General features: G+C 45.1%; 1 protein-coding gene across 1 annotated transcript in view; it reads left to right on the top strand.

The window, feature by feature from the left end:
• KIAA0586 (KIAA0586 ortholog) overlaps window positions 1-6,673 on the top strand; it is a 76,192-nt gene extending 69,519 nt beyond the window's left edge. Inside the window, exons 31-32 of the mRNA XM_009289824.2 lie at window positions 1,480-1,545; window positions 6,305-6,673. Coding sequence (XP_009288099.1) covers window positions 1,480-1,545; window positions 6,305-6,450 — 212 coding nt within the window. The 3' untranslated portion in view covers window positions 6,451-6,673. The remainder of the gene's footprint in view (window positions 1-1,479; window positions 1,546-6,304) is intronic.
• Window positions 6,674-23,105: the final 16,432 nt, after the last annotated feature.

The raw sequence follows: 23,105 nt of genomic DNA, 5'->3' as shown, positions 1-23,105 counted from the left end.
TGTCTGCCCTTCCCTACCGGTCTCTGTGTTCGGTTCTTGAAAAATCTGGTTCTAGTTTATTTTATGTATTTCTAGTTTTTGTTCTGTTTAGTGTTGCTATTGGTGGGAATATAGCATGTTTTGGAAAACCACTGAACCTTGAACTCAGACTTGAGAGGAAGAAAAATCGTTTTCAAATATTCTGCTTTGAAAAAATTGTTAGCTGCTTAGCCTGTGTCCCACCCTCCTTTACTGACTCGGAATCTGAATTTATTTTCTTTTCAGAAATATTTATAGCTAGGATATACATTCGGGATTAAACAAACAAACAAAAAAAGAAAAGCGCGTGTGTGTATGCATGTTTATTTTCTGTGTGCTTGTACGCAGAGTTTCTGTAAGTACATTACACCATGGGAAGGTGGAATTTGCCAAGTTTAGGTCAAAACTTGAACTGAACTCATACTATATAGTTTTCTGTCTCCGCTGGTGTCTGTGGCCCACTTATGGAGGTTTATGAGTTGGCTGAAGCCTTTGAGAATGAAACTGTGTTTTTTCAGCTCCAGCAGTAGACTCACGCTTGTAAATCCAGACATTTTTGGCTCAAGTCCTACAGATGTCAGTCCATTTCTGTAAAACAACTGAAGTGTTTTAATTGTAAATCTGTCCCTTTCATGTGACTCAGCCCTAGAAATTTGGCCTAAGTTTGCGTAGAGTCTTTTCTGTTTGTCACGAAACCGGCCAAGTTAGGGGCAGCCTGTTTTTGAGTTACGAAACTGCATGCATTTGCAAAGCATCTTGTTCTTGCTTTCTGTATTTCTGTCCTAGTGGAAGGCAGCGGTCTGACCTGCAGCCAGGGGCCCTATGCTTAGCAAAGCATTTACACAATGAGAAGAGAGTCCTTGCCCTAATAAGCACACATGCTTAAGCATTTTTGCTTCATTTCTGGCGGAGCTGAGAAAGGACACCTCCTCCACAATAACATAAATATGCATATGGATTCAAGGTGGCCAGGGCTAGAGAAGTGGACGAGCTATCATTTCTAATGAATGGAGAATAATTTTGTCCAAACGATTGGATTATTTGAGAAACCGTTGATGGTTCTGCTTATTCCTGAGAATGTTGTATTCTTTACCATCTTGAGGCCGTGTGACTAGTTCCTTACCATACCCACTTTCAACTGTGTAAGCCATTAAATTCCAGAAGCATTGAATTATGTAGCCGATATGCAGGGTGTAGCTGGACATGAGTCTGAACTGGAAATACTGTATGTAATTATAATTAGTAACATGGCCGACATTGCGGTGTATTTTCTCCTTTCAGTGTAGCCTTCCGAATTGCTTACATCAAAATATGGATGTTTCTTATCAGTATATGTTAGCCCAGCAAGTCTGGAATAATTTTAATTTTGCCAAAAATGCTGCTTCTTGAGATGCTATACTTGGTAACTTGCCTGTACAACCACGTATGAAAATGAGTGAATTTTTCTTTGGTATCCTACAGATATCCATGGAGACATGGATCGGACACACATTGGCACAAATACATATCTCAGATCTTTACTTACAGGTAAGAGGAACAGATAAAGTGTTTCTACTGATAGTGGTTCTGTTACCTTCGGGCTTGTAGGTATTCTTCCTCTTTACTTTACAGTCGTTACCGTAAAGAATTTGTGACAACTCTGTTTCCCTGCTAACAGCCTTTGTAACTGTGTCCCAGATGTAAATCTTTTTTGTAGGGAAAAAGCAAAATGGGGGAATGACACAGAAAGAAGAGGGAAAAAAAAAAAAGCACTTTCACTGAAGATTTTAAGATGCTGAGTTACAGATCTGCAGGTGCTGTGCTGTCCCCAGTGCTCTGAACACTTGAGATAATGCCATCTGGAGGAAGTTATTTGTTGGGACAGGACAGTGTTTTAAACTTTGAAGTCAGTAATAAACAAAGTGAAGCAGCTGGAATCTGGCAGAAGAAGAAACAAGCCATTCATATCAACCCGTGCTACTAAAGGAATGACAGCACTGCACTGGAGTTGTTTCTACATATGCTTGGAAGTTTATTCTTGCTCTAGAAGTTAGCTTCTTCAGTGTTATGTTAGAGAGTAGAGGGAGGGTTGCTGGGGGCTGATGGTTATTTTTAAATTTTAGGAAGTAATATGTAGGTAATTACAGTAATTATGGTTCTGGTTTTATACTGAAACAATAACCTGGGTCCTGATCCTTCAAACCCCTCCCTATTTATTGTCTTGAAGATCGCCCTTTTCACTTGTAAGATACGGGTCTGGTTTACCTCCGGATAGCTTAAAAATAGAAGTTTTATTTAATGTATGGACACTGACTTGAAGGAGTTAAAGCACATGGTTTTTATTTGGCTTAAAAGTCAGACTTGTTTAGCCTTTTATTTTGCCAAATAGAAAAATTTAAAAAGAAAGATTTAAACATTTTTCTTTGTTCTTATTGTTGCCATATGGTATTAGTAACCAAACCTCCCCTCAGTGTGTTTAATTCCTTTTCCATTTGGCATACATTCACGGTACACTTGTATATAGCATACTCTGTGTGTGACAGTACCTCTTAGAGAAAAACTCCCTTCACAGGTCACCGGATGGTTGACACACCATTAATTTTTATGTTTCTGTTAAACAAAGATCTGGAAATTTAGTACTGTACATGAATTCGTTATAGATTGCCAAGAACGGGAAAAATCTCTGATCTGAAATCTGACCTTTTCCATCACTGGGTCACCAAGATGTTTTCGGTCACTGTTGAGTTTCTGCCAGTCAAGGACCCTTACACACTTATTAAGAGTGTCAGTTTTCACAGTTTATATGAATGTATTCTATTAGACGGTGACAATGAATTTGGAGAACTGGAGGTCACCTCAGGTCACACGTTCCATTTATTGGATTTTTAACAAGGAAAAATTTTATAAATACATCTAAGTACATGATTACAAAATTGTACTGAGTACTTCCAGAGCCTCTAAAGAGGGAAAAAAGCTGTGAAGATTACCTGCCTGCCTGCCCTGCGCTGCTTTGTAAATGGAGGAATTTTCCATTCTATTTTTATGGCATATCAGAAGATTATAAGCACCATCGCAATTTGCATATTTGTGGCAGTGGAGAGCTCAATGTTTAAGAGGAAACCATCTTAGTATTGGTTATGAGCTGTTCTCTGATGGGGGGGGAAGAAATAAAATGGAATATCACATTGTTAAAGAAAGAGCTGGCCAGGGACTACACAAGCCCTATCACTGGTGTACGGCAAAAGGCGGATGCAGACATCAGTAAATAACATATATGTGAGCAGGAATACAAGCATCTAAACCTGTGTGCTTGTATTTGCGTATTTATTCACACACCCATCCCTGTATGTATATATGAATGTGTTTTATGCACGAGGTTAGATTAAGCAAAAGGTAATAATGATAAAGCACATGTGAGAGTACCTTAGTATTTTTATCTTTGGGCCAACACAGAGTTTCAGGACCAGCAGCTTTCTATCCTGGAAAGTTACCGTCATGGAGCAGAATCTCCCATGTAGCTGAAATAGGATATCCATAGTTTTTTACAGTTAAAATGCTGAAAATCCAGGTTCTGTATTTTCTGCGTGCATCTAACAAAGTCAAAGACTTCAGATTTCTGTCTTTAAAAAAAGGGAAATGTTTACTTTGGGTATTTTTAAGGTTATCTTTAAGGATATTTAGATAACTCAAGACCTGGTAACTTTTCTGTTGAGCAAGCAGATGGAATTATTCTTTTAATTTTTCTGTCCTTCTAGCATTTTTAAATCTATCATAAAATTGAACTATAGTATGTCTGTAAAATACATTAGAGTATGTGTTAGGAAGACTGTAGACTGATACGATACTTTCTTTCAGCACCCCAGAATCAAATACTTGGGCGGTTACTACAGAGCCTTGGGATAAGGGAATATGCTTTTTTTTTACCTCCATTTTCTCTTTTTTTTTTTTTTCAAACCTGAACAAATACTTGGGCGGTTACTACAGAGCCTTGGGATAAGGGAATATGCTTTTTTTTTACCTCCATTTTCTCTTTTTTTTTTTTTTAACAAACCTGAAAACAGCTGTTGAAACAATGACATAATGGAATGAGACATGACTGTGGAAATTATTAACAAAGTCAAGCTTTGAAAGCATCAAACTACATACAGTATTGGAGAGTTGCTTTAGCATCTAGGATGATTTACAAAGTTTCCTCGGGCATTACACAGTCACGTATTTACTGTGTGTTAGCTTCACATCTAACCAAATAAACACTTTGCTTTTCTTCAGTTCCCCTTCTGAAGAGCCTATTTTTATCACGCAAACATGGCTACAGACTAAGCTCGTGGACGTACTTCTGGAAAAGCAAAACACATATGTTGCTTGCACATCTTTGTGGTGTTACCATAAATGTGCTTTTGAATCCTGTTCAGAAGACGTAGCATTTCTCATGTCTTCTTACTGCTCGTGTGCTAGGTTTGCTCAGGCCCATGCCAACCCAAACTTTGGCAGCTGTGCTTTGTCGAGGGATTCGGGCTGGGGGTGGCGAAGGCTGCCCAACTAGTGGGGACAGTCTAGTGAAACTATGGACATTGCTTCTTGCGAAGTGCGTAAGCGGCTGTGGCGGGCGGGTGACGTGTTGATTCCCTGGGGACACAAAAAACGCTCTTGTGCTCTTGCTCCCTCTCCAGAGCCCTGCCTTCCTGAGGGGCAGGAGGCTTGGCTGGCACAGGTTGCTACATGTACTGGCTTTACTGTCTTTGGCCTCGTTCGTGTTTGACTTCCTAGGCTGTTGGCAGCTGTTCTAGCATCAAAAACACCGGATGAAATTTTATTTTAGCAGTGGGTTTTTGTTGTTTTAATTAGCCATTTGAAGCGTGCTTTGCTACAAGTCAGATGAAAGCGGATTACTACTACAGTGACATAGCAGATAATTAACTGGGGTGAAAGAAAGCCTAACTTCTTGGTTTTATTGGGAAAACAGTGTTTTAATTACCTAGTCTATCACAGAGGAAGGGAGAATTGTTATAGCTTATTGGAATAAGAACAAACTACAAGAGACCCTTTGCTGTTGTATGCAGACTCATACATGTTTGTTTTGCTTGTAGCTGCTGCCCTTAAAATAAGTGTCCCAAGGACAGCTGAAATCTCAAAATGCTCTTTCTGTAGTTTTGTGAGTGTTGTACCATTCATCCAATGCCATTTCTCCTGTCCTTTGTTCTGTGTCTGTAGCCTGATTCATGTCTTCCTCCCCCTGCTCCGTGAATTGATTCGTCTTGTCTCCTTCCTCTGGCTAAATAGTGTAATTCTTGCCCATGACCCTTCTCCCTTCCCATCTCTGGTATCTGGCTACAGGTTGTTTTCTACCTTTCCACTGGTTCCCAGATGGGGGGACTTTTCAGCACTGCAGTGATCTTTCACAGCTGCTCAGCAGCCAGTGCTGCTGGAAACTCTGTGGGACGTGTCCCCTGCCCTTGCAGGGGCTGCTGGTGCGGCGGTGGCTGGGCTGCGCGGGGGCTCGTCCCTCTCCCAGGATGTCTCACATTTTGCAGGGTCAGATCACAAGAATGGGAAGCGGCAAGGTGCCCTCTCGGACTTGCTGGAAGATGAACGTGGCTTGTAAAGTCCTGCAAGCCACATCTCCAGGGGGGAGGCTGTGTACATTTTCTCTGGAGTCTGTCAGAGGATGAAAGAAGGGAGATAAACCACAAAGGAATAGCAAGAAGGACCCTTAATGAGTCAGGGAAATGGGTTGGAGATAGGGAAGAGCTAAAACAACTTCTCACTTGGGTTTTGGGCAGCTGAAGCATTGATAGGGTGTTTTTCTCCATAGGACTTGTAGCCAATGGCTTCAACTTGGATTGCTTTGCTTTTTATGATTGTATATAGATATGTGGTCTTGAACAACCTGAATATTTTCTAAGGGTTTGATGCAGACAGACGTACACATATAGGTGGAATTTAGAAATACTGTTAGTACCTCATTTCATTTCTGTGGAAAACACCTGTATACGTATTTGAAATTATTCTGGGCCTACTGGAGATTATATATGTAAGTGAGTGTGTGTGTATGTATGGTGTATCTGTATGTAAATACAACCCGGTCTATATATGCACAGAAATTCATCCCTTTGTTACCTGATAAAGAGAACTCTGATGGCTAAAACAGCACTCTTTGAAATGCCTCAAAACTGTGGACACTAAGGGTGTCTGTGTCTTTGTATTCCCATGGGGTGATGCAATATGGAGATGACTTCAGTACAGTTTAGTTGTTTGTCATAGACAGCAAATAATGTGTTTTGTTCTGCTTTTTTTATTTTTTTTTTAGGAGAGGATGCTGCCCCACGTTTAAATCCACATGTTTCTGCAGCAAAGGTGTCAGTGAAGCTGCCTTCCATGAACATAGATAAGCAAACACAAAGTATGAGTAGTGTATATGGCGATTCAGATTCTTCAGGGACAGATACGTTTTAAAACTTACGGCTTTTTATGACAGTAGCTGTCTGAAGATTTTGTCATTGGTGCATTTGTCTGCCTAATGTGATAGTCTGGATGTTTCACATGTTTCATCAAAATACCGGTCTTTCAGTACTGTTTATTTTCTACTATTTTTCTTAGAATTTTGTTATGATTATAAATTTAGGCAATGACTCTGTGAATATATCAAGTATTTTTAAGCAAATAAAATGCAATTCTTTCAGAATCGTTGTGAGTTTAAGTCAATAAAGGTGAAGGCCATTTAACTATTTACTGTATGTACAGATGAACGTGGAAGTGATTGGTATTAAAATCCATGGCAAAAGTCTGCCTCGCTGATGGAAAAAAATGCTTGGCTCAATATAACATCACTACTGTCGAAATGTGGAGCCAGAAGAAAATATATTTGAAACCAAAGTTTGCAAGAAAATTGTGTTCTTAGATATCTTCAGAGCTTGTTCATCCTTAGAAGACTGCTATCACAAGACAGTAATTCAAAATTGTATGTAAAAGAGACCATTAGAGTTTGTATTCTTATTATAAGGAATTTCTTTTTTTAGAATTACAAGAATTTTTCAGCATTTTGATGTTTGTTTCCCTAAAGATTTTTTCCCATCTTGAAACATGTCTGAATGAGAGGTTGTGTGGGTAAGGTTATTTGTTTACATTTTTAATGTAAATTTCTCCCTCTCATGAGACAGAGCTAGTTGCTGCTGTCTCAGCCCTTCAGAAGCCTGATAATCTCTAGTCAGAAATACCACAGTAATGACTAACAGCAGGAGTGCATGAACGTTTTGCCACCCTCCCAGGGACTGCTCCATTATTTATTGCCTCAATCAGGACAACGTGGTCAATCCAGCAGTGACTGGGGAGGAAGGTAGGATTGTTTGCCCCAAGCAGCATCCAAGCAAAATAAAAAAGAGGAATTCAGACACGTTCCAGTAGGAAAACTAGGAAAGAAGGTCTTCTCCAAGCAGGGCAAACACAGCTTTTGCTCTGTTCCTCATCCAGTCTGAGCTTTTCGTGGGATATCTGTGGAAAAGAGGAGATACTATAGGACTCTCAAAGACATGGGGCACGAAGGCGTCTCTGAAAAGCTAGGAAAAAAATACTCCTTTTGGGTTGACTTGTACCTTGTTGTGACACTGGAGCATATAACTTCATCTGCACAGCTTCACTGCATCAGTTAATGAAAGGCACTTTGTTGTTGCAGATACTCATCACCGTGAACAGTTCCCATTACTCTTATTTTATGGAGCCTGCACTGATTTCATCTCTCCATAATAGAGAAAGACTAGAAGTTCCTCTTCGTTTTATGTTGATCTCATTGACCACAAGGTTCAGTTGATTTGCTGCAGAATCTGCAAGGTTAAATGGAAAAAGAGAGAGCTTCGACCGTTCAAGGTCGGTAATCTCCAGAGGATTCAACTTTAAAGGGAGTCTCTTTAGCATGTTACAGAGTTGATTTCTTGTCTGTCTTGACAGACGTGTAAATAGCAGATTTGGGTGAGGGGTAAAAGCGTGGCAGGCTTCACGCAAAATGCAACGTCACTTCAAAAAAAGAAAAGGTACAAATGAGACAGCATTACCGGGAGCTGGTTTTCAGCACACGGTGCCACGAACATTGTCTCCAGTGGTAAAGCTGCTTCGAGGCGTTCTTACACTGTGACAAACCACCAGGAGCAGAGGAGAGCATCTGCGAGGTTGTGCTGATGCTGCTGTCTGTGGACCTGTGCTATAGATCAGACTATTGACACGATCAGTGCTTTAAAAAGCAGCAGCCTTTTTTGGGAAGGTGGGGATGTTCTTTTACCCTGCAGCAGGTTGCTACAGCAGGGCATCGAGTGGTTGCACCAGAACAACTGACAGCAGGATAATGAATGCAGTGGGGAGGGCAAGAGCTTCTTAAACCACCTTTCCTGCAAGAGAAAACCGTCATGAAACTATGTTCCAGGTGCTCTGTCAAACTGCTAGGTTTATAAGGATGCTAATATATAATTTAGGTCCCCTTTGTTGCAGTGTAAAAAGCAAACGAGCTGTACTGTTCTTGCGCCCAGAGCTGTAGGCCTGGATCAGGAGGGCGCTTTGCTAAACGAAGTACAGCAATCGAATCGAGAACATGCAGGCAGCTGACAAACTACGGATGAGACAGGAGACAGCAGATGGATACACAGGCAAGGAGAGTACACAGGAACGGATGAGACAGCCCTGGCCAGTGGGAGAGGCAGTCGTCTCATCGTACCAGCAAAATAACTGCGTCGGGTTTTACTGTCTGCAGTGCTGAGCATCACACATTTTGCTCTGATTTTCTGATTTAAATGCATTTGTTCCCAAGAAGAGAAAAATAAAAGGTGTTGTCATTGTCATTGACTGAATCCGGTAGAAACGAGCTGTGTTTTTTAGGAAAATATGTCCAAAAATGCCCAGTGAAGACCATTTTCAATCAGTTTTGAAAATTCCCCCCCCGAGTTATGTTGTCTCCCAACTTGACGTGACTGACTGATCTTTTTGGAAGCTTCTGGATGCCTGGCACTGCGTTTCGGAGATCTGCTGCTGGTGGGGATTACACTGTGGCAGTGGGATGTGCTAATTGCTCATCCCCACTGCAACCTCTGCTGTTCCTATTCAGAGAGAATTTTGGAGAGGTGAAGAAAGTGCAAGCTATTTGCTTTTCCTTGCCCAAAGCTCCCCCAAAACAAAGTATCCCGCCACATAAACATAAGGGGACCTCTGTAAATCTGGCACCCGGTGCATGGATCGTATTACAAGTATTTATATTCCTAAGAAAAGCTAAAGGCTGGGTGGGGTTTTTTGCTTTGGTTTTAATCAGAGTCTCCATTTTTCCTTTGAAATGGGAAAAAAAAAAAAAAGTATCTTCTAGAAATTTATCTTACTTTTGGATTCAGTCTTGTATTTCAGATTCCTGTAAATAGTTTTCCGGAGTTTGAAATGGTAAGCACATGTTCTATGAACACAGCCAAGCCGTGATAAGGAATTTGTCTGTCTGCGTCTCCAAGTTCCATTTTGTTTCTACAGCTTTTATGATTGAAAATGCACATTTCTCATGGGCACTCACAGAACTGAAACAGCATGATTTGCAAGCTTGCTAAATGGATTTCTTCCAAGCAAGTCATTGGGGTATGTCATCAAAGCTTAACAGCATCAAATAGAATTCCATCCAGGAAAAGTATTAAAAAACCACCCCTGTACAGCTATATTTTTCAGTTAATTCTCAGCAGCAGAGAGGTGGGGGGGGAGAGGGGTGTTACTGGATTTCAGGATTATAGTGTGGAAGCCAAAACCCTGGCTTTATTTTTTGGTTCGAGTGAATTCCTGGTGAAGCTTGCTCGTGTCTTACATCAGGAAAGCACTAGAACGAGGGTATTTGTTCATGGATTGGACTTGCAGTACATGAAAGTGCAAAACTGAAATGTCAGAAGTGTTTATATTTGCAGAGCATCTTTCTCTGACTTTGGTAAGTAAAATCTGGCCGTTTGGAAGTGAGGTGCTCAAAATCCAGGGTTTTTTTTTTCCTCCTCTCCCCCTCCCTGAAGAAAAAAGAGAGATGCTGTATGGTGAGGGTGGTAGCAATAAAGAGAGTGGGTGAATCTATGGGGACATCATGCAACTCCTGGCACAGGCTCTTGGGACGGGACTGCAGCCATAAGCTGGTAGGTAATTTGTCTGAAGCCAGTGTCACCCTTGCCCTGTTGAGCTCAGTTATCTTGGTTTTCAGTACAGGAAGCGGAAAATTTCATGTGCACACTTAATCTCATCTAAATTGTGGGAAATTGGATAAAGTGAGGTTTTTGTTATTCCTCTTCACCTTCATAGCTCAGAGATGGAAGTTGTCAAAATTAGCTGCTAAAAACATACGCTAACATTCCAAGGTGCTTTACAAATCACTACAGGATAACGTTTCTGTCCTGACTGGGTAAAGATGTATGTGCCAACCTCCTCCCTGTGAATTGAGTACTCAGATGTTTAAAATTACACGTGTGCAAAAATTTGCTGGATCCCAGTCTGAAGTGTAGCCATTTAAGAGCTGGAACCCTGCAGCTGTTTAACAGCTCGCTGTTAACACTCAACAGAAGAGTTTAAGACAGAAAGCCAAGAGGATTGCATCCTACAGGATGGATACGACATGAGAAGTTCATCCTTTCTGTAGGTGTCCAACAGTGTTTTGTGTGTGGGACTGAAAGCTATTGTATAAGCATTGTGAGATTTGTACTGGTTGGCAGGCATGTTCCTATGGAGCTCTCTTTTTTTTTTCCTCCCCTTCTGCTGCTGCACTCCTGATTTAGATACTTGTCTTTAAAAGTTGTCTCTAAAATATTCATTATTGTGATTGTGTGTTGATGCCTCCCCCAGCCTTCCAGGACTTGGATGTGATTTTGCTTCTTTGATCCTGCAAATGTGGCCAGATCATTTATCCAAATCTTGATGTTTTGGTGTCCTTGAGCCAGGTGAGGGAACTGCAACAGAAGCTTTTTCCAGAAATCTCAAAAAAAATATCGAAATCTCGCTGTGGTGATGTGGCCAGCTGAGCAGATAATGCCCTGGGCCCTGCTCCTGTGATGGCAATAATACAAACCCACAATCCTGTGCCCAGGTCTAGAGCTTTTGTTATATTTTGGGTAGAAGGTGAAACCTGCTTTTGCCTTTTGCTCTCATTCTCTGCCTTGAGAGGTGAGTGCAGAAAGAGAACTCTTATAGTTCAGGGGTTATTTTTCTTCCTTATACATTGCTTCATATTTAGGTTAGAAACCAGAAGGTAAGAGAAAAGTCAAATCAGAAGTGTAATCAGGAGCCTGTGAGGCACCTTGTTCTTGGAGGAGGTCATCCCCCACTATTTCTAGTCCAAGAAAGGGCTGTTTTGGGAAGAGGTACTTTTTCACCCCTCTGTAGAACTTGCTTGGGGCAGAGAAGCATCGTCGTTCTGATCAGACTTCACCCCCAAGGCCCGTAGGTCTTCCAGGCTGACGGGTCCTGCACTGAAGCTGTTGAGTCCCTTGAAGGGGTACATGAAGCCCCTGAAATGGCTTGAACTAAAAGCCAATGGGGTTCTTGCCCGTGTAGTTCCCATTGCAGGTCTAGGGCAGTTCTCAGAAAAATAGTTGGGAAAAAGAGAGATGCAAAAGTCATCTGAAGAGTTGAGTGAGTGCTCGGCAAAGAACTTTACTAAAACTCAAAAAACTAAAACCAACTTGAAAGTAGCAATCCTGCTATTGCTGTCTACTTTGCCGATGAGCTGGAAGCCCGGGCGGCTGCCGGGAGGGAGGTTTGGGAGGAAGGCAGTGACCACTGCCGGCAGCAGGCAGGGCACTCCCAGCAGTGCCGGTCTTCATCCTGCCCGCCCCGGGGCAGGCAAGGCAGCAGCTCTGACTCTTCAGGCCCTCTCTCAGCTCTGTCTTTTCCTGGCAGGAGTGCCCAGCCCTGCAAATTAGGGTTGCTAACGTCTCATTTTGCCTTGAACTGGCTGCAGGCAGAGGCCCCTGTGGAGGGACATGCTGCCGTTGTATCGGTGGGGTCGTTCCCTGCTCTACTGTCTCAGCACACCGATTTCTTACTGTCAGCTGAAAAAATCTCCCCTGGTTGGTCCCTGTTCCTTCATATATGTGCAGTTGTACTTACCCTGCAGCCTGTTGCCACCTGGATAGCTGACTGATCACCATGTAAAAATCTTGCCACTGAAATGATGACTTAAAGCTTATTTCTAATGGGTTCTGCGAGACGCTTCTGGCAGTGGCTGGGGATTTTCCTGGGTGAGTGGCATCCTGTCATTTTTTTCCCCCTTCTTTTTATTCTGACAGTCTTGGAATTGCGCTCTTCCTGCGTGATGTGCCCTTGGAGAAGGGCATTCAGCATCCTGCATCTGTCACATAAATACCGTCTTCCTTTCCGTGCTGCAGAGTCGTGGCTCCTCCCCTGCTGCGTTTCCTTAATCGGCACCTATGGCAAAGCAGCGGGCACCTAGCCACGGATCAAACCTGGTACTTGCTGTGAAACCCAGCATCTGCTTAAATAGCACTTAGGTCTGTTAATGCTGATTGTTTAATGCAGCTTTCTATGCGGTACGGTGCCAGGTGCTGTAGAGTAAGGGATTCCTCTGGCCGATAAGCTTTGCAGCTCGAGACTGCGGAGGATTTCCCATTCTGTGCTTGGGCTGCTGTGCCATTGCCTCTTTCGATGCCAAACTTTGAACAGCTGATTTTGTTTCGCTTTGTTTTGTTTCCCCAGGTCAATTAACTAAAGCCATCTTTGCAATAAGTATTTTCTTTTTAAAAGCAGTCCCACTCTTGCCTCCTCTAATTTCGATAAGGAAGTTGTTCAGGGCAGGGGATGCCAGTGGTTTTGTTTAGGTTCTTATAGACCTTTATAGGGACAATAGCGGCTGGTTTCTGCAAGTCCTGCTAGAACCAGGAGGGTGCAGAGGGATGAGATGGGGACCACACCACAAAGAGGCATCCTTATGGAAAACAAAGAGCAGGAGTGTTGGTCGGAGGGTGACAGATCCCTCTTTCGTGCTTGTAGGAACAGCTTTGCATCTTCTTCTTGTGCTGTTTGGCAGGTGAAGATCCTTTAGGGAGGAACAGTTTTTTCTCTGCACTGGGCCAATAAATAACAACAAAGAACTGCTCATCCCTGCCTACCTGGACTATTTTTGTTGTTATCTTAATTGCTTCATTCTCACAACCCACACTCAATCTTTTCAGAAAATCGGAGCCTTGAACTTCATTCCAGGATCTTGAGGAAATCTCGCGTCTCCCTACCATTTCCCAGCCTCTCTCATCACGAGAACAAACCCTATCTCTCCCCGCCTGATGGAGTCTGAATTTCCTCAGGGATTATCTAAACAGAGCCCACGTGATCCATTTCTCTCAACCCCTCTACAAATGGCAAAGCATAAATCATGGGTCCCTACAAATAAACACAACTGGCAAGATGTTATTTTTCTCTGTCTGAAGTAACACCAGTTCTTTAATCTGCCGCCTCCTGGAAGCATGTCTGTTCAGAGAAAGTACAACCACTACAATGTATACACAATGTTCTTCTGCCACTTCTCCTTGCAAGCTATAATGGGAACCCTACGCCAGAAACATTGAAAGAAATGCGGCCAAGTGAATACCTCTTACTGTTTTCACTTCTCTTCTTCAAATTGGCTTTGAAACCAGAAAGCATTCCTGCTTGTAAGGAAAGGAACAGCCGGCTAAGAAAGGGAAAATCCTGACCGTGAAATCCTGCTGCAGCTTAATTTTCAGACTTGTGACTTTCGTTCAAGCGTCGTGTTATAGTTTGGGGGATGTTGGGACATCATTAGTTCTGAAAATATTCTTTGTAAACTGAAGAAAGGGTAAGTTCTTGCTGTAACGAAAACAACTCCGAGCTGAACACTTAAAAATGCTACAAAAACTGGAGATGTTTTTACAGTTAAACCTCGTCTGGAGTTCATTTAAAATAATCATGTTTACACGGAGGTGAATTAGTGCGCTGAGCTCTGCCAATGCCTCACTATAGTTAGAAGTACACAGCCAAGAATTATAACCCTGGTGATTCAGTCCCTGAGTCCTGCACTCCCGGGTATGTGCAAGGACCCAGAGGCAGAAAGGCCAGTCTGGGGGTGGGGAGGCAAAATCACTTTAATCAGTGATGAACCTCGTAGGAATATTCCAGGGGGAATAAGTGCTGGGTCCGTGCTTTGCCTTTCATTACAAAACAACTATTTCTGTGTATGCAAAAGGTAAGCCTATGCAGAGGTCCCGTCGCTGTGTCTCTGCTGAGGGTGGGGTTCAGTTTGCTGGGCAATGAAGATGTCCACATCTCTGCTAGCCCTCTGCACCTCCTTATGGTTTTTGGAACAGGCCCTCTAGGAGGCGAGTCATCTCTGCTCTTGGAGACACCTCCTTTGGGATAAGGCGGGTCTTTCCCTTCAGCGTCCCTGGATGGCAGAGATCAGGGGGTGGTAGAGATGAACCCACCCTAAGGGTCATTTTCCAATAGCACCGTTGGCCTGAGAGCCTCCAAGTGAGCAGACGTCATCTTCTAACCTTTCTTTGAGGAGCGCTGGCTGCTAAATGTGTATTTGGAGTTCGCAGTGACCTGGATGGGTCCCTGCAAACGTTTCACTGTTCCGCTCCCACCCTTCAGTTCAGCTACTCTTATTTTAAGGGCTGTCTGCTTGAGAGTAAAACGTACTTATGAAAAGAGTTTCGCATCTGAAACGCATGTATAATACCTGGGAATGTCTCTGGCACGTCTGTGCTGTGTGGTCCTTCCAGGAGCCTGAGAAAGCATTTCTCTCGCTAAAATTTCGAGTGGCAGGATTACTTCCCAGCTAAGGTCTGTGAGCAATTGCAGAGAGCAAAGCTTTTCGGTTTTGCTTTGATGGTCAAATATGCAGTTGCCTTGAGTGTCAGCTGACATGAGAAGGAGCTTTATTTCAGGCAGCCTCTGCTGTTTTCAGTTAATTGAAGCTCGTGGTTGTTGCAAGCTCTCTCCTGACCCTCAGCGCGTCTCCTACCTCCGTCTGCTGCTATGGAGCTGTTACTGGAGATTGCTGTTCCTGCCTGGGCTCTTAGCCGGCTCCTGGAGATGCTGTTCCTGCTCAGCCTGGTCCTGGCAGACTGGACCTGTCCTTGCCAGGCTGCGTGTCAGCAGGGACACGCGGCCTGGCAGCTGCTCCGTGCTGGAAACTCGGTTGTTGCCTTCTTCCTTGTTACTGCACCCCGTGCTGGCCAGGAAACGTCAGCCACAGGGCTGCCAGCTCGGGCTTTGTTCAATTGCCCGCGTCGCTGTATGCGTGCACCCTGAAGAGAAGGGGAGACACAGGGAAAAAGGGAGACCGCAAGAAGCAGGGTTACAAATCAGACCGAGGAAGGTGCAAAGCAGATAGGGACAAGTAGGGGGGGGGGTGTTGGCAGCAGATGGGCTCTGTGCTGGGTGCTCACTCGTTTTGGTCTGGATCTGTATGACCATGAGATCAATTTCTCCGAGTGGAACTAGGCTGGAGGAATCTTGATGAGATCAAAGGGAGGTAATTTTATTACAGCGGCCTGCAAGTTCCTTTTTTGTGGGCGTTATTGCTGCTTAATGTAGGGGATCAAATTCTTAGCTGATACAAATCTGCATGTAGCTCCAGTGACTTTTATGGCACTACAGCCATTTACCGCGTCTTGTGATTTACTGGGTCTGCGTTAGCACCCTGCACGGACGGTTCCCAAGCTGTTGTCTGCAGACAACTGGAGTCACAACCACGGGTACATGGCCCTCAGCTGGTGTTTGCAATCTTCTCCAGAGCATCTTCTGTTAAAAACTTAGTAATTCGACTGCCTTGTATTCCACAATAAATTTTGTGTTGACAGCAGTCTGTGGTCTAAAAGCTACGGACGCCACTGCTCTAAACATTCCTCACTAGTTCATTAGCTTTTAATTTGTGTAAATAAAGATTCTCATTACTTCTTTTTTTTGTCGCTTGTGGGGCTGGGGAAGCTCTTTGCCGGCGGCTTTGCCCAGAGATTTGTTTCTCCAGATAACAAATCTTGGGACGAGCAGCTGAACCAGGACACGCTGCCGTTTTAATGAACTGTAAATTTAGAGCATCTTAGCATAATTGGAAAAAGTATATAAATCATAGGTTACTTCTGATTTCTTTTTTTTGTTGTTATTTCAAAAGTGAACAAGTAGCCAACCATTAGGTTTCTTTCAACGGTGACAGGCTAATTGTTTCAAAATGGGGCCGTATAATAGGTTGGGCGCTGCGATGTGGGATCAGCTGGAACATCTGTTCCTGAAGAAGGCCGTATAGGAACATCGCTTCTAAACAGAGATAAGCCGGTTCAAACAGGATATGAGGGAACCTCGCAAAGCTGAGAAAATTACTGTCATGACAGCTGTAAAACCAAAAACCTCTTGGAAATGTAGCCTGGGAACGCTGCTCTTAAACAGAAGCAGAGAAAAACTGATCTGGGTTTCTAGGCAGGGTGCTGCGTCGCGGGGAAGCACGGTCCTCTTGCAAAAGCTTTACTGGCGTTCAGATGTTCCTTCCCGTTCCTGTCTGCAAGAGCATTTCGTAAGCTGCGAGATGGCTAAGGCGGCCAGTTCTCACATGCGGTAATTAGCTGGAAATTCAGATCGTTTTCAGCAAATGTGAGATAGTTGTCACAGATTTTATTTTTCCTGCGCTGTGAACATCTGCTGGCGGCCGCCACCAGAAACACAACACAAAATTAGATGGATGCACTGCTGCCGTTGCGCTTCATCTGTTATTTTTACAGCTATTTCTGTATCTTGCTAGGTATCTTTGTTAGGGAAAAGGTTGTTGTGGGTTGTTTTTTCAAAAGGTGTTTGGTGTAATGGGAATTTTTAGCTGTGATACTTAACTTTTGCATGGCAAATGAAACATCTGAAGAAAACAGTGCCCAGAAATTGCATAGTTTAAGGGGTGCAAAGCTGAACTCTTGCAGCAGGGAATAAATAAGAATGAAGGTAACGCATACATTTCTGATGGAGCCCAAGTACCTGATCGAATGCTGTTTTACTGTGACTTTGTCCCTGGGAGTATTTGAATTGTTTGGGCTGCTGCTAGTAAAATTGACACAGTATCCACACAAAATGGAAAATATTAACGTGCAAAGGTTTTGAGCAACTTGACAGAAGCTCTGAAAGGAGCAGGGCCGGGGACAAGCTTAGAAACGTGGAAGTATTTTGGATTACTGCGCCCAAGCCTCAGTTTCACAAGATATTTAAAACATATGCCTACATCTAAGCATAGGAATACTTGTACCGGCTTCAGTGAGACTCTTCTCTTGGGTAAATTTAGGCATAGGCTCAGATGTCTCACTGAATGAGAAACGTAGAAGGACTCCGCGTACTTCCTCCTCAGAGCCCAAATAGTGACAACTCTGAGTAAATCCCAGTTGAGTACATAAAGCAGATGAGTGCAAAAACCACTGTGATAAATCCTTTACCAGATCTTAAATCTTGCTGATCTTTAATCTGATAACTCTTCCTCCCTCAGACAAACTGATGGGTATAGTATTTCAGCTCTCAGACCGCATGCCGGTATGCGTAGATGTATTACATGCTGTGTCTCAGGGCAGTAACCGTATGCAGAAATTGGGAATTTGGGTTGTTCAATCAGAAATGGACAGTTTTTAAGCTGTCTTTCATTAAGTCTGTTATTTAAGAGAGAGCTTTCTCGCTCAGCCAGGAAATACTTCTTTAGAGGTGCTGTTTCTGCAAAGCCACTTCACGCACGGATTCCTGATGCTCGCAGCGGAGATGAAATAAAATAATTTCTCCTGCTGCTCCCTGTCCTCTGCTGCTGTCCCGGCCGAGGGATTTGCTCCAGATGGCGGCGGCGGGTGAGAGCGCTCTGTGCTCGGGGATGAGGAGGGAGGTGTGCTCCATTTGCGGTGCACCCCTCACGGGCGATGTCCGGAAGATGAACGTGCCAAAGCCCCACCACCATCCGCTCCAGCCGGGCTGAGAAATGGCTGCGAAAGGACCTCCTTCTCCCGTCTCCCTGCCGGCATCGTCTGGTCCTTCCCTGCATCCTTCAGGCATCACCAGAGGTAATGGGGAACGATTGAAAATCCCTGGGTTTGTGGTTTGTCAGAGGATGGAGCAAACCATCTCATTTCCTGCCCAATGCACCCATGGCTCCCCCGTTGCCCCCTGGACCAGCACCGCACGGGTCCGTGCTACCACGTATCGCCCTGCACGGCAGAGCCGGTGGCCAGCCTGGCTCCGAGCCCCAGCGGGAATGTTCTCCTCCATTTGAAAACAACTTTTAAAAATAGTATTCTAAATTTCAGAGCTCCTGATTGAAGATACCGGAGACGTGATGGATCAGGTCGGCAGAACAGCTCCTGGATGAGCCACCGGCATCCCGTCGAGAGGTACCGCGGCTGCGGGAGCTGATGGCTATCTGGGGATGACGCCAGCTCTCGGCTGGGGTGTGGCCCGGAGTTTCCGAAAGTAAGAGGAGGGGTTGAAAAGCGAAGCCGCTCTATTGATTTCAGCTGGGAGAGGCCAAGGACAGGCAGGCGGCTGCCGATGCTGGCAGCCTGGCAGAACCAGCGTGGGAAAGGCGAGGCAGCCCCGAGGCCCTGCTCCTTTCCCTGCTGCAGGTGAGAGGGCAGCTGGCTGTGAAAAGGGTCAGAGGGGACCATTAGGAGAGCTTGAAACAGAGCAGGTCCCCAGATGTGAAAATTTCCCCGCCAGCCGGAGAATTAGGCATCTCCTGCAGACTGTGCTTTATTGAGTGCTGAAGCCAGCACTGTGTTGCCATTACCTGCTGTCCCGGATACCTGTGGAGTGATAAATACTGGCTCTCACAAGGCCGTGGTTAGGTGACCAGCTCAGCCTGTTTTACTGCTGCTCGCTGTCGCCTCTGCCTTCCCGTGCTGGTGCTCCCTGGGCCCTTTGCCCAGCGTTGGGGTGCTCAGACCCCAAGGAAGGCCTGAGCCTTCCTTCACGCTGGCTCGGGGTTTCGTGCTTCTGCATCCCCTCAGGTCGGGTTGGGCTGCTCTTTCCTCCGCAGACTGGGGCTGCAGTTACCCCGTGCAGCACAGCCTCCTTTAAATCTCAAATATCCCCGTTTTCGAGGGTGATGGGCACACGGACAGCAGCATCAGGAGGAGTTTCAAAGCCTGTCCTTCAGCAAGGTGCATTGAAGTCACCAGTATTACGTTTGCTCTTACTGATGAAGACTGGCTGCGATGCCAAAATGTCTATATGGATTAAAATAACTTATTTTTTGCTAGCTGGGCTTGATGCTCCCACTGAGAGGAGAGGTTTCTCATGAGCTTCTGGAGTAGGGGAGCTTCATGCAGGAGCAGACCCTGTTCCTGGTGCCTTCTTTTTGTAAAGAGGATTTCAGAAGAGCCATGGCTCCTGCAGCCAAAAAGCAGTGATACAGGAGCTTTGTGTAAAAGCTGATTTAAAATCTTTTATTTGGTTACGAGTTAATAAAGGCAAAACAGAGCTGCTGCTTGGGGCATCAGACATTGACTTCCCTGTGTAGAAGCTCAGGAATTGAACTAAAGTCCCAATTTGGAAGACATCCCTCCATCAGGGGTGGCACAAAAGCCTCTGTTCGTGCTTTCGTGTATGTCTTTTGTAGGATATTGTGGTGCTCTCTCTGCTCTCCGCCATGCAGGCGCCCTCCATGTACCATGGTGATTTGGGTGCTTTGATTTTTGTGTTGGGTTTCTCCTTGTGCAGCAAGGAGATAAGATCAGCCTTGATTCCAGCCCCGTTTTCTGGCCGTGTTTTCTAAGTGCTGCTTTTCACCCAGGCGGTCCGTCGTTTCCAAAGCTCTCGCTAACTGGCCGGGCTGGGGGCTGCTCACGTATCCCTATCGATCCGCTCACATGTCCAGCTGAGTTCATTTGGCTGCTCTGGCTATTTCCTCGATCCCCACATTAATCTGCCTGCAGACTCCTCTTTCAGCCACTTTGCAGCTTCTCGGCAGCTTTGCCTGGAGCAGGAACGTATTTTTCATCTTTCTGCTGAGTTTACACGAGGTGAGTTTACAGAGCTGCCAATGCCTCCGAACTTCCCAGGCTGCAGCAGAGGCGCCGCTACCTTTAAGTGAAAACCCAAGGCTGAACTGGTTTTCTTTTGTTTCGCTAATCGGCTCAGCGCTGTGGTTGGTATTTATTGCTTTTGTGCTGGTCCTTGATTTCTAAGTCTCTCTGTCATATTATGCTGCTCCCATGAAACACGGGAATATCACGCTCTCCTTGAGATACGCCAACAACTTGGGAAGGGGGCGAGTGTAACCAAACAGATTTCCCACCTTCAGGAGCAGGGAAACTGCTGAACTGTTGCCTGCCTTTTGTTAAGTGTGTGAGCTGCTGTACACATCATATTTATTGTGTTTATTTCTCCAAAGAGAGCCAGCAAAGAAAGACTTCTGCCTCCGTCGTGCTGTAGATCCAGACACTTTGCTTGGTTCATAGGGAGACATTTGAAATGGGTTGTCCTCACCTTGTCCTCTGCCAATCCACTCCTCGCTTCTGAACAAAGAAAGAGACCCCTGATCCTCCAAAAGAAGTGTTTTTAAGTGGTTATGAGGCTATAAAAAAAGAAAATAAAAACGCTGGGAGAAATTTCGCAGAACCTCCGATGATGCATCTGTGACCAGCGATGGAAAAATGCGCTTGGGCTGCTCTGCTGAAGCTTTCACCAGTGGTTAACTTCTGGCAAAGCCTATCTTCAGTCAGGCTGGTATCAGCGGCAGTGCAGCCATACCTGCACGGAGGTTCCTGAACCCCCTCAGATCCTTTGCAGAATGGGAATAAAAGATTTCCATTACTTTTCTTTGTAACTCTTCACTTTGCTCTTGGCAAACGCGGGCCGGCAAGAGGAAGTGAAACCGCTGGGTGCACAACCGGAGGTGACGGCGCGATTGATCGTGTGCCTGCATCTGTTGCTAAATTGAGCCTTTGGAAGCCATCCTTGAGTGGAAGTCAACGTGCAGCAGATCCTTTGCAAGAAGGAAGGTGGGGGCTGCATGGCTGTGGCGGGGGCACGGTGGTGTTTTGCGGCGGGTGAAGGCAAGAATGATGGAGCCGAGCTGCCTGTTTTGGCACTTCCCCCAGGCTCAGCTGCTCCGAGTTCATCACGAGAGTGCCGGGGAAGCTATCACCTTTCTTACCCGCTTGATTCCTCCCCGTGGTTTAAAGCAAGGGCTTTTTCCCCACGGCGCAGCTGTAAAAAGTATAGTTTAATAGCAGCCTCTTTGTAACTTTTTATGCAGCCACATTCTAATTAAAAAACAAAACTCATCAGAAATTGCTTTCCAAGGGACCTACCCCGAGTGGGGATAGAGGGCATTTGCCGTACAGCAGCCAAAACTTTTAAAAATGTTTGTTTTATAGTGCAACAATTTCAGCACATGGGAATGGGCTATTCCAGCTCATGGGAATTGCCTATTCCCCGCCAGAGAGCCCTGAATGGTGCTTTGCTGAGGACAAAAAAGTCTTAAGTGCAAAAATCCCCTTTAGCTCAAGGACTCAGTGGATGGTCATGCTGGGAAAGTGAAGCGTCAGTGGGGAAAGTTGCTCCTTGATGTTTTAGTTGGACGTCGGCATTTTGGAGACCCAGCCATCCTGCGGGATTCTTCCCGTGCGCTCAGTCCCCATCCTGGCAGATCCTAAAGACATTGCGACACTTGCTCCTTGGTGACCTTCTAGGTCTCATATGTCGTAAAACAAGCAAGAAATAGGGTATCACCACCCCAGAAACAACAACTGAAAAAAATGTGGAAGGCCGGGATAAGAAAATCCCTATGTAAGGATGGGATTGCTTGTGCTTCTCGTTTGTTTCTGGCACTGCAGGTCTAGGGGCTAACGTGCTTCCAGTGGTTTTCACCCCACAATCATGAGCCAAAGACTTGCTCTATTTTGTTAACGGGAGCTGGTGTGATGTGATCTGAGACCTGCAGGCGATGCTTTAGAGCTGTGCTAAATACAGTGACTAAATACCGTGACATTTTTGACGGCACCAACTAACTCAGGGTGTTCTTTGTGGCCAGCGGCTGGTGGGACGCGGTGACGATATGGTCCCAGGTCAGGGCACTTCATTAGGGCATGGTGGCACCTAAGCCACTTAGTTTTGAAGGGTTTTGTGTATGTCCTGAGCCCTTTACTCCGATGCTATCCCAGGTTTTAAAATTTTAAAATATCGGGGTTTAGCATGGTGCAGTCTCTCTCTAAGGTTTTTCTTAGCTTAATTCACCTATCCATATCCATGGCAGAACTTCCCCATTCCCAGGACAGAGATGCTGGGCTCCAATTTTGCTACTATTCATAAAGTAACGTCAAAACCCCAGTGCTCCAGGCCGGGCCTCTTTCCAAACCCCGCCCATTCATAAATGGGTTGCCACATTGTTCGCTGTAAAACGCTTGTACCAAAATCCTCTGTTGGGGTGAGTGGGGCTTGCGAACGCCAGGTCTGCGGTGCCGCAGCAGAGACCCCGCTTCCAGCAAGCAGGGAAGTCTTCCAAGGCAGCGGAGCAATTTAAGACCTTAAACCTGACTTTGAAATGCCTTCCAATTCGGGGCAAGGGAGGGAGAAGTTTGAAGTGGGGGGTGATGTGGGACCATGCCCTTGGATACCCATGTCTTAGGGAGTCTCAGGGCACCACCTATATATAGATACACATATAAATGCATATATACATATATGTATGTGTGTGTTATACATTGCAATCAGTCTGCCTGCAGGCAGCTGCTGACATGGGCAGTCCATCTCTCCCCTGGGAGGGAAGAACGAGCCAGACTCTGCTGAGAAAAGAGAGAAGGATACTGAAGTCAACTAAGAAAATTAAAGAGGAAAAAAAAAAAGGGCTGATCTGCAGCTGGAGATGTTGGGGCACAAATTGTTTTTCTCTTTGTTTTTCTCCTGCTTCCCTACCTGTTTGTCTGCCTGGTCAAGCTCTTGCCCCTTCTTGCTGCCAATTTGCTTTCCCACAGCCTGTTGCACTTCTCCGGTGCCCGGGAACCTCCTGCAAAGCCTCTGCGCGGCCGCGGCAGGAGAGTGATGAGTTTGACGATGCTGCTGGCAGCCGGCTGCCCGCGAAGCAGCGCCGCCGGCGAGGGAGCCGGCCATGGAAAAAAAACAGTTGCAGATTTTCTTGAGCC

Source organism: Aptenodytes forsteri, unplaced genomic scaffold (genome assembly GCF_000699145.1).
Source record: "Aptenodytes forsteri isolate BGI_AS27 unplaced genomic scaffold, ASM69914v1 Scaffold76, whole genome shotgun sequence".
NCBI classification, from domain to species: Eukaryota; Metazoa; Chordata; class Aves; order Sphenisciformes; family Spheniscidae; genus Aptenodytes; species Aptenodytes forsteri.
This window is presented reverse-complemented; position numbering and strand designations above follow the sequence as displayed.